The sequence below is a fragment of the Pagrus pagrus genome, assembly GCF_965226575.1.
Source record: "Pagrus pagrus genome assembly, chromosome: 21".
NCBI lineage: Eukaryota > Metazoa > Chordata > Actinopteri > Spariformes > Sparidae > Pagrus > Pagrus pagrus.
In genome coordinates this window covers 13,599,640-13,611,298 of record NC_140208.1, presented here as the reverse complement: position 1 = coordinate 13,611,298, position 11,659 = coordinate 13,599,640, and the positions used below count along the sequence as shown (strand labels likewise).

At 44.0% G+C, this 11,659-nt stretch overlaps 1 protein-coding gene across 2 annotated transcripts; it reads left to right on the top strand.

Moving 5' to 3' along the window:
* The first annotated feature begins 1,483 nt into the window (after positions 1-1,483).
* On the top strand, positions 1,484-9,857 carry mazb (MYC-associated zinc finger protein b (purine-binding transcription factor)). Of its 2 annotated transcripts, none has more exons than XM_084342905.1 (7): positions 1,484-2,611; positions 2,811-2,961; positions 4,180-4,604; positions 5,132-5,379; positions 5,958-6,021; positions 6,510-6,681; positions 7,551-9,857. In XM_084342905.1, exons 1-7 carry the CDS (start codon positions 2,579-2,581, stop codon positions 7,892-7,894), a joined length of 1,437 nt encoding a protein of 478 aa, XP_084199031.1. In that variant the 5' UTR covers positions 1,484-2,578; the 3' UTR covers positions 7,895-9,857. The 2 variants fall into 2 exon arrangements, with proteins under 2 accessions (XP_084199031.1, XP_084199032.1); XM_084342906.1 differs by having other exon boundaries at positions 1,491-2,611; positions 4,180-4,286.
* Positions 9,858-11,659: the final 1,802 nt, after the last annotated feature.

The window sequence follows — 11,659 nt, the reverse complement described above, 5'->3', positions numbered from 1 at the left end:
ACAACCAATCGATTAATCAATCATGTAATATTAATCAGAAACCAATCTGATAACTGAGTCATCATTTATTAAGATGTGAAACGTGAAATGAGAGGCCAGTGAGAAGAAGAAAAACACCTGTTTCCTCTCCTGTGTTTAATAGATAAAAACTGTTTTGTTCTTCAATCTGTTTTTTCTTCTCTTGGCCCCTCAGAGCTTCCATAGAAGGATCCCAAGTGTCTTTAATTGACTGACTTCATGCACAAACTGTCGCTCTGGCTGCTCAGATCATTAAAGAATGAATAGTTAGGGATCCTACACAGGCCTGTTTAAAGTGCATTTTATCTCACAAAAAAATAAAAAAGCATCAACAGTAGTTAATATTATATCTTTCTATTCATTATATATTAACCAACTTTGATTTTAATTATTTTTAAAACAAAAGTACCAAAACGTTTCTTATATGTGAATATTTGCTGGGTTTGTTCGTCCTCTATGAGATTAAACTGAATATCTTTGAGCTTTGGGAAATTATGATGGACTACTTTTAAAACCTATTTTCTAACATGTTATGGATCAAACGATTAAAGGGGCTCTGTGTAACTTCTGTGTTGCGCTGGAAGTCGATCGATAGTTTTTGTCACTGAGACGAAGCACTCGAGTCCTGTAGTCCTGCAGCGTTAAACAACTTAAACAAATCGTCTGCAGGCTCGTACAGACAACAGAGAGACGAGGACTATCTCATTTTTCACGTCACGTTACAATCAGGTCACATATGGCCAATAGAAAAGTGATGAAAACATGCAAATAGAAAAATATTGTTACATAGAGCCCCTTTAATATATAAAATAACGCAGCCATAGATCATTTTAATCATGATTGAAGGTTTTCTTGGGTCATCAGTTGATCATTTGATCTATAAAATGTCAGAATGGTAAATATAAGAAAGCCAATTTTGACATTAACATGTCTAATTTTGTCAAAACTAAACATCGATGAATTTTTTCAGTTATTTTCTTGGTTGAACGTATTAGTCATTTGGTCCATAAAATGTCAGAATAGTACATTTAAACAGGCCAATTTCTTATTTTCACAGTCAAACACTCATAGATGATCAGTTTTCTATCAACTATTATTCACATTTAAGAAACTGGAACCTTAAAAAAAACCAAAAAACAATCTGTGTCTCTAAACTAATTGTCTCAGCTCCAGTTGAATATAACAGACGCTCACGACTAAATAAAGTTTAACATCAAGTATTATATACAGAATATGTTCAGACTGTTTATATGTATTTATGCAACGCTGACATTTATTCTCCTCTACTGTGTGTGTGTGTGTGTGTGTGTGTGTGTGTGTGTGTGTGTGTGTGTGTGTGTGTGTGTGTGTGTGTGTGTGTGTACTGAGCTGTTGTTGGCCCTGTGTACTATATCTGACTCTGACATCATTATTGTAGGCCGACTGGGAGGCTCTGCGCGCACACCTCCCCTTTAAGATGCGTCCGTCATCTCTCGTTCAGGCTGTTTTCTGCGGTGAGGCAGGAGATCTGCTCCAGAGATCTGCTCACAGATCTGCTCCAGCTGGTCCGAGGAAGGAGAATAAACACACACACACGCACACACACACACAAGGCTGTGGTGCATTTTACGTCGGCCGACTCGAGCCAGGAAAGGAAGGGGAGAGGACGGGCTCCGCCGAGGGAGGCGGAAATGAGAGGGGGGTGTCCAAAGAGGAAACCCTATCCCTTTAAGAGCAAGTGGGACATAGCGGTGCGAGAAAAGGAGAGGAGGGGGAGAAGAAAGAGGAATTAAAAAAGAAAAGGAAGAAAGAGACAGGGAGGGAGGAGGGAGAGCGGGCGATAAAAAAAGAAAGATGACATCCTCGCAGCTGAACGGCCGAGGTGGAGCGATAGGCTGCGGCCCGGCGAGAGCGCCGCTCGCCGGGGTCAGGGCTTGAATCCAACAACGAGGCTTCGACAAACACCCGATTGGCCTATTGGGGGGAAATCGGAAAAATAGATTCATAAATTAAAAACAAAGCATGACCTGCTGTGCCGCCAGATACGTGTGTTATAACCCATATTTGTTTTCTTGCGTAAAATATGCATTTATTTTCACGTAGATTGGTTTTTATGTTTACTGCTAAAAAAACCAACAAAAATAAGAAACATAGCTTGATACTGTAATGTGCGTTTTTTCTCCAAAGCAGTTTTTCTTGTGTGGTGTTGCGTTTTTTTGTGGCTGAATTAAAGTTAGACACCAAAGTGTAGCAGAAACGAAACAGGCCATTTCCAGGAGCTGGCCTGCTCACCGCTGCCTGCCCGTGTAGCTGCTGCAGCCTGCGCTACTCAGCCGACAGCTGCGTGCATGTTAATGGGCAGCGTCAGGCTACCTCAATGAGAACAACACGGCTCTGCAGACGACTTTATTCACGGTTTTTCACGAGAGTCCAGGAGCCCGTCGTGTGTGCCGCAGGACGGGGGACGAGCTGGAGCCTCGATCACCGCTGGGCCCGTGTGAACCATGCAAAGGCTGCTCGCCACGATCTCAATCAGGAGCTGACTTTATAATCTCCATCGCTGCTGCTGCTGTGGCGCAAAATGGATGCTGCTTGGAGCAATTTTCTCTTCCAGGTAGGCTTGTTGTTGAGCCTCTTTTCTTGAGTCTGTTTCTGCTCTCACGTCACCATGTGTCTGTGTGTGTGTGTGTGTGTGTGTGTGTCTGGGGTCCTCACAGCCCACCTCACATGTTGCATTACAAAGGTAGCACCTCAAGATAATGCTGTGACCTGTGTGTTTACATTTGGTGATGGCCTTCTGCTTGCTTCTCCAGAATACTCCCACCCAAAACCAAGTGGAGGGGGGCCTCCAATCAGAGCTCATGCCCGTGCATACGAGCTCTCCCCAGACCCCACCCACAGACCACATAGCACAGCCTCCTTCAACTGTGGACACTGCTGCCCTGAATGAGGAGCCCCTGCCTGGTGAGAGACTCACTGCACACCTGTGGATGTTCAGTTAGAAGAAAAAAAAAAAACATTTAAAGGATAAGTTCGCCCATAAATGATAATGCAGTCATTTTCTTCTCACCCTCGTGCCGATGGGGAAGTCAGGTGAAGTTTCATCGTCAACGAAACATTTCTGGAGCTTCGCAGCGGCGCAGCGTTCTCCCCGAACAACTGAAGCAGATGGGGACTTATTTTAAAACGTTAAAAAACAAACCAAAAATGGCTTTTTACAGCTCATCTGGTGTAATCCAAGTGTCTCGAAGCCCCACATTTATTTGAAAAGACAATATATGCACCCTTGACGCGTGGACACCCACTTCAGACGGGGTGCACGCTAACGCTAAACGTCTTTTCAAATCAATTTGGGATCTTGCGTCTTGCAGGGACTCAGATTACACTAGATGAGCTGTATGGAGCCTTTTTATGTTTGTTTATGGTTGTTTTTTCATGTTTTATAACAAGTCCCCATCTGTTTCAGTTGTTCAGGAGAACGCTGCAATGTTGTTTTGCTCTGAAGCTGCAGAAATGTGTTGTGGACTATAAAACTTCACCCGACTTTCCATCGTCATGGGGCTTAGCAGACAGACGATGACGACTTATCCTTTAAAGTCACTCATTTACATTTATTTTGGTGAGTCACAAGTGAAAAGACAGGACATACTGATGTAAATAATAGCCACAAAGATTTGAATCTTATAAGTTTAATCACAGCTAAATACTTAATGCAGAAACCTGAACAGCACCGACTTCATAAAACGGAAAATTTTACTTTGAAAACCTTCTATAAGCTGAATTTGATTGAAAACTTCACGGCCTGGTGGCTCCAATTCAGACACTGAAATTCAAGACATGAATGTCACAGATTGGACGACTTGTTCAACAGCATCTTAATATTTGTCTGGTGGTAATGTTAGGTTTAGGTCACCCTAATAAATGTGTAGTTTTTGCCACACGTTTAGAAATCCAACATTTGAAATTATCTAAAAAAAGAAGAGTGACATGAACCTCTGAGAAACTTTCTGTCTCCATAAAACTAGATGGTTTCATGAAGCTTAGTGGAGCTACACAGTATGATTATAATTGAAACGCTTATTCACAAAAATATTCTGAAAGTTTACTTAAAGATAAAAATCGCCTCCTTTGAAACTGACCGACTGTCTTTCTGCCTTTACTTCCTGCCTCCCTGCGGTCCAGTGAAGCCAGTGTCTCGGCCGGCCCGCGTGCCCCACATCTGTGCCATCTGCAACAAGCAGTTCAAGAACAACTACAACCTGCGGCGGCACCAGTCGGTCCACACTGGGGTACGCATGAAGGACAGGGCCAGAGAGCAGGCGGAGGGGGCAAAGGAGGGAGCGGCCGGCCAGGTGGCGGTGGCTGCCCCGTCGGTGATGGCGGTGGGGGCCGGAGGGAGGGTGGAGAGGCCCACTGTTCCCCTCTCCCTGCTGCACCTCTCCGCGCCTCCCCCTCTCGCCCCTCCCGGCCTACTGGCGGGGGCCCAGCAGCCTCCCCTGTGTAGTCAGGATGGTGAAGGGGTTGCCATGGCTAACGTAATGGCTAGTGTTAACCCCCATGCTCCGCCTCCTGCTGCTGTCGTCATGGCCACAGGGGCGACAGTACAGGTGGGTCAGGGCCTTGTGGAGATGGCTGTCGTCAACCCCAAACCTTCAAGCATGTTGTTTCTTCAGCTGTCTGGCCACAGGGATGGTTAAGCCACCACCTTCGGGACTTGCACTGTGTGTCACCTTATTCACCCATGACTGAAACTCTCCTCTGGGTCAGATTTGACCTCATGTCCATGTACAGTAAACGGTTCAGGGACCAGTAAATTCCATCCCAGCGTTTGGCACTGGTCCCCAGTTGGAGAAACAGCGTGCTAGAAGCCCCCCACGCTCCCCTGCATGTTCTCTGTAACACAAACACCCAGAGAGTTCAGATCTAGTGGGAAGTAGTTGATCTAACATGTGAATCAACTTTGAGAAATGTTTTGCACAAGTGATGACATGAAAAGCCTGTACTGATCAGGCACAGATATGTGTGCACTTGCATGGTTGATACTGATATGCATCTCTGTTCTTGTATAACGACAGGAAGCACTTCCCATCTAAACTCCAGAGTGTGTTTTTTGCTTTTGTCTGTTTTCCCTCAGCGGCCCTCGAATCCCAACCCGAACCCGGTGAGGAAGAACCACGCCTGCGAGACATGCGGGAAAGCCTTCCGCGACGTCTACCACCTCAACCGCCACCGCCTGTCCCACTCGGACGAGAAGCCGTTCTCCTGTCCCATCTGCCAGCAGCGCTTCAAGAGGAAGGACCGCATGAGCCACCATGTGCGCTCTCACCAGGGCGGTGTGGAAAAACCCTACGTGTGCCCCCACTGTGGCAAGGCCTTCTCCAGGTGTGGAACAGTGACTGTAGTAACATCACTATCAGGACTGAGTTTTTATCTGTATATGTAGCGTCACATTTGGCATAGAGATGTGAGAGTGCTATTGATCTTCTCGAGAATGAATTGCACCTTTTTTTTTTAATTAACATTACTGTAAATATAGCATAATTAGCCAAGAGGCTAGTTTCCGTCCCTGGCCAGGTGTAAATTTGGCAACCTAAAATCAAGAACCAAGTTTAAAAACAACAATCATTGCGTCAGGCAAGTTAATTACAGAAAAAAAACAGGGGCAGCACTAAAAGCAGAGCAAATTACAGTGCAGCGAAGCAGAGACAAACAGTACGACAACAAGCAGGCACAGAGATGACACGCAAGTTACAGAACAGCTTTGCAAAAATAGACCTATGCAAGGACAGATGAGAGCAAAGACGACCACAAGTAAGACTGAAGTGACGAACAGGGCAACCACAATAACAGTTGCACTAATTTAGGTCAAGCAACACACAGAAGATGTCAGCCAAAACACTGTGTCTGCCATAACGAACAAATGTTATCCAAACTAATCTGCCGACTCTTTCTTTCCCAAGGCCCGACCATCTGAACAGTCACGTCAGGCAGGTGCACTCCTCGGAGCGACCCTTTAAATGTCCGGTACGTAATGTTCACCCTGTGTAGCGTCCTCACCCAGCAGCTGTGCACGGCCTTTTATTTTAGTTCATCGACCATGTTTACGTGCACTGTGTTCCAGATGAGTCAAGGTTGAGGTCGCACACATTGCTGCACCTTTTTATCTGTTAGTCGCCACGCTCGCATATTTGTTGACACGAGCAAGTGAACACTGAGACTATTGCCATGGAAACTGATCTGGATAAAGTACATGCCTTGTTGAATCAGGTTACGTAGCAAGGTGTCTCACTGAAATTGTTCTGTGCACACGCAGCTGCTCGAAGCCCGATGTTTACACGAGCATGACAGACGCACTTCAACACATACTGCACACATGTGACATACATACATGACGTTATTTTCCACATTGACCATCTTGAACAACGGCTCATGTCAATAGTCGCAACTAAAAAGTGATGTCACTTAATTAGGTTTGTTGTAAACGGGTTCATCAATGTCACCTTTTTTTTCAGACCTGTGAGTCCAGCTTCGCCACGAAGGATCGTTTGCGTGCGCATATGATTCGCCACGAGGAGAAGGTCCCGTGTCACATCTGTGGCAAGCTCCTGTCAGCTGCTTACATCACAGATCACATGAGGGTGCACAACCAGTCGCAGCACCACGCCTGCCATCTCTGTAACCGCAGTAAGTGCAGACGCTTTGATTTACTAGTGTACATTAAAGCAGCTGTCATCAATATCTTCATGTTAACACGACTGTCTCCTCAGGTCTCTCCAGCTCATTGTTTTTGGTTTATCAGCCTGTAACTTTACCGGTTTCAGTCATTTCAGACGGACACAGTTAGAGACCAGATATTTCTCAATTCACTCAGGAGTTGGAGACCAAAACAGTTAAAAAGAGGATGAATATGGATTTTCATTCACCTGGTAGACAGAAAAATCGCTCCAGATGGAGGCTAATGTTTCATATCTGTTAGATGTGTTAAAAGGCAAGTGTTTGCCAGTAAATTCACCATATCAACTTACAAAGTGGCAAAACAAATCACTAGTATAATTTTAAAGTAATGCCGACACACATACTGTATTTAACTTGGAGTTTCAACCTCTTGATGTAGCTCTGTGTAAAAATAAGGTTGCTATATCTGTTTAACACATCAGATTGTATTTACAGCCACTTCAAAAGAGTTAATTATTTTCCTTCAGGTCAGTTTATGTGTCTTAAAGGTGCAATATGTAAGAATTGGCCACCTGGTAAATTCATACTCCCAACAAATAGGAGCAGCACGTCACCAGAGTAACTGCTAACTGCGGCTAAGTGTATTCTGGGGGAGTGTCTGTATTTACACCGCTAGCACACAAGCTTTGGACCGCAGGGAGAAGAGGTTTTCAGGCCTGGGTCTAGCTGGTTAGCATGCTAGCTTCAGTAGATAAATATTGTTATTTTTTGAATGTTTTAAACTAAAGACTACCTTTCAAATCACACTTGGACCGTCTTTGCTGATTGCACTTTTGCTAAAACACTTCACTGATGTGTCACTTTCCCTCTTTCCTCAGGTTTCACCACACTAACCTACCTACGTGTCCACGCCCAGAAGCACCACGGCCAGGAGTGGAAAGACAGTCCGGGGGGCTTTGGCGGCTCGGCCTCCGGTGGCGTGCTCGTCTGCCACTTGTGCGGCGTCCACTGCAAGACGCCCACCCAGCTCCAGGGGCACATGGGCACCCACAGCAACAGCCAGGCTGCCCCGAGCCCCATCACCTCTAACGTGGGTGCCAGCAGCTCTGTCTCCCTCAGCAACATGGTGACGGCGCCCACCGTGTACGTCACCGGTAACACGGTGGTGGACCTGCTCGTCACAGACTGCTCTAGCATCCAGGCACCGCAACAACACAGTTAGCAGTAGAGAGCTCAGCAATAACGACCTCAGTCCTTTTACAGAGGGCGAGGTTAGAGAAGGTCAAAGTTACGCGTAGATGCTGGTCCGGTAGGGTCGTGATTAAGGATGGGGGAGCGTTCAAGAGCAGCATCACCTCAAAGCATCAGAGCAAAAAGAAGAGTTGTATTAAAATGAAGTGATGGAAAAAGGGACCTTGGCGGCTGCGGCAGGTTCATCGACACTAACGACAAACATGGATGTGTTGTCCGAATATTCCCAAATGCTCTCGCGCGTTTAAGACTCCAGTGAAACTGTGGTATCGTGAGCATCTACTGTATTACTCTCCCCTCTCTGCCCTCTCCCTCTGTCCCTCCCCTCAACCTCCCCCCCCGGCATTGGCCGCTCTCTGCAAGTGCACCAAGTACTGTATATCTCACACCAGCTCTGATCTTACCTCCATTTTGCAGCTCACTTAACTAAGAATCCAAACGGCTTTGCGTTAAGCAACTAGCGGGGAGAGAGTAGCTCTCGAGAAGAAACACGTCAGAAGGGAAGTTGTGCGTTTGGGTGCGCGCGAGTCAGGGCTCCTCTAGCACGTTAGCTCGCTTGTTCACAACACTAAAATCGGCATTTGATTTTTTTTTTGCGATGCCAGTTTATCGAGTCTCTAGAGGGCTGTTGTTTTCTAGATCAGGACAGAAAGCCGCACACGTGTTGTGGTCAGTGTGGAAAATGTGGGATGTACTAGTACATTTGTTTCTTAATGGTACAGAGATAAGAGTAGAGTTGTGTTCAGGAGTGTCAAGCACCTTAAAAATGTTACTGTTTGATTCAGCAAGGATCAAAAAAAATGGGTTTGAGATTTCTTGGATTTTCTTGCTCTGAGTCTTCCTCTCTGGGTCCGGGCCATTAAAGAGAAAAACATAATAATAATAAAGAAGAAAATAAAACTGCTAATCAACACTTCAGCTTCTGACACGGCTGCAGTTCTCGCACCTGAAAACTACCTTCTGCATGAAAAATAAGCTCGCTCAGTCATGCTTATCGTTAGGGAGCGGTCGCGGCAAAAGAAACTTTTAGCAGCTCCGCCGAGTTAGCTGGCTGTTAACGATAATATTTATAAAAGTGTTGATTTTATTCAGATTTTAACATTGTTGGCCATTCATTTGATTGTAACTGTCATTTGCCATAGCCCTTTTTTTTTTTTTTTTTTTGTTTTCTCTATGTACCAGTCCAATGAGTGAAACTTATGCATTAGATTTATTAGTCCTTTAACTCTGTATAGCACACAAATGTTATGAACCCAAGTCATTATCGTTCTGCATTAATCACGTGAAGAATGGTCGCTCGTCTGTCGGGTATTTTCGGTTGCTTTGAGTTTAATTGTGAGTGACGTGGTGTCGAGAAAGGGCTTACGAAGTCGCAAGTCAGGTGAAATAAGTACAATGGGGGGTGACAACGCCACATGGTATGCTGTAAACAAATCCTGGTTTTGTACTGGAGTGCTTTTTCAGTTTTGTGTTCATGTTACCTTGAAATTTGTAGAGTTGTTTCTTTCTTCCTTTTCTTTTTCTTTCCTTTGGAAATGTGTTCTTCCTGTTGAGAAAAGTAGTGATTAATTAAGAAGTTACTTTTTAGGTTTTTTTTCTCCATTACACTAAGAAAAAAATAATACCTCTACTCTAGGATTCTGTACAGCTCTTGTGATACATCTTAATGCCTTATCGTACTCAACTGCATTTTAATTCTTTTATGATGAAATATTTCAAATCTTAGTCATGGATTCATTAAGAATATTAATGGGATGTATTTATATTTATATTTTTATATTTCTCAACAGTATGCATGCCTAAAAGGTTGTTAGAGCAAAAAAAATCAACGATGCTTACTACAGTCATAAATATTCTGTTATTTTGTAGATGAGGTAGAGATCATGTTATTATTTTGTAATTTGGACGATTTAAAGTAAAAAGAGTAAACAGGCGTTGTTTTGTGTGCTGATCTGTTCCTAATGAATCGCAGCTCCCTCGTCACGTCCGCCAGTTACAGACATTCATCCTGGAGGGACAGACGGACGACACGTTAGAGGAAAAACACAACACAAAGTGTGTAAGTAAGGCGTTACACCACAAGCCTCCTGAACTACCTGCTGGAGCCCTGAAGGGCCCGCTAGAACCTCCTCTGGACCTCTGGAACGCTTTGAATGGCAACTAAAACCTAAACTATAGATTTATTATTATTTGATTACTCAATCATAATCAAAAGGCGTGTTTAAAATCCTACAGTAGCCTAACTGCAGAATCTCTTCAATGACCACCATGAGCTCCTAGATGACACAAATAAGCTACTCAGTGGTCAACAATACACAATTAAAACACACAAAGTATGGCAGAACCTCCTTAATGACCACTAAAAGCACCTAAAGGAGCCCATGAATCGCCTAAAAGACGTCTAAAACCTCCAAAACGACCCCTAAAAGCTCTTGAGAGATCCCTAACACCTACTTCCTCACGTTTTAAAACAAGTCCCCATCTGCTTCAGTTGTTCAGGAGAATGCAGCAACACTGTTTTGCAGTGAAGCTCCAGAAATGTTTTGTGGACGATGAAAACTTCACCCTGACTTTCCATTGTCATGAGGGTGAGAAGATAATTACGTTTTTATTTTAAGGGTGAACTTATCCTTTAAACCTCCAGAACGAGACCACTAGAGCCTGAATCATGTCATCATATTAAAGTAAAACCGAACATTAGGTGTACACATGCTTTAGTAATGAATGACTGAAAGAAGATCCGTCTTCTCACAGAAATATGAAGCTGTATCATCAAACAGGTCGTCCAACACACACATGGACAAGTTGGTGCCTGACCCAACAGACAAAACATAAAAAAGCAGGTCCATGTGTAAACATCTCCTTCACACCCGTCTGAACACAAGCGTGTAAAGAGGACTTTTCGTGTGTGACGTCTTCACAGATGCAAACCAGAACAGAGTGCAGAGACATGCAGCCATGTTTCTGTTATAGAGCAGAACTGACTGTTTAACTTGACAAACTTGTTGTGGTTCATGAACACAACAAGTTGAGACACACTCACACAGGCTGCTGCAGATCCCTCACTGAAGTACAGTTTTCTTGCTCTCGTCATTTATGGCAACAAGTGTTTCATTGGATTTTACACTCAAGACAACACTGCTCCTATTTCCAGCCTCAGAGTCTGCTGACTGAAACTGGAACATTGTTCCTAATTTGTCCGACTGAGTCCTGGTCTGAGGCCTCGGCTGCACTTTACTGCCTCCACTTTTAAATGACAGGGTTTCTCTATTGTCACCCACACTTCTCATGTACTTTATGTATGTGTGTTGCATATACAGTACATACTTTTTTTTTTTTTAAATTAATTACATTTTCTAACTTATCTCACTTCTCCTACTCTTTTTTTTTTTATCCCCAGTTGTAGAAATCGTGCAAAGGCCACAGTTACAGTTTTAACATGAGCTAACCTCTCAGGGCAGAGCTGGGTTGTCTGGACAGTGTTTGCATTGATAAGCATGTAATCTGTCACAGTTTGCAAAATGTCAGGACTCTGAACCTCACAGGCATCTCTGATAAGGAGCATCTGAGGATTGATAATCCATCAGCTGATTTGCAAAAATGCTGCAAAGATAATCTAAAGTCTGCACGGACACACGTGTTGTTATCTGGCTGTCTTTAACAATCGTATTACATAAATGATGACAGCTTTAGTTTGCATGTAAATTCACGTGTTTTTAAGTGGATGTTGCCAAAT

Coding starts and splice junctions, on each gene's coding strand:
- mazb (XM_084342905.1), top strand. CDS start 2,579: ATGGATGCTGCTTGGAGCAATTTTCTCTTCCAG. Junction 4,605..5,131: donor CCACAGGGGCGACAGTACAG/GTGGGTCAGGGC, acceptor GTTTTCCCTCAG/CGGCCCTCGAATCCCAACCC. Junction 5,380..5,957: donor TGTGGCAAGGCCTTCTCCAG/GTGTGGAACAGT, acceptor TTCTTTCCCAAG/GCCCGACCATCTGAACAGTC.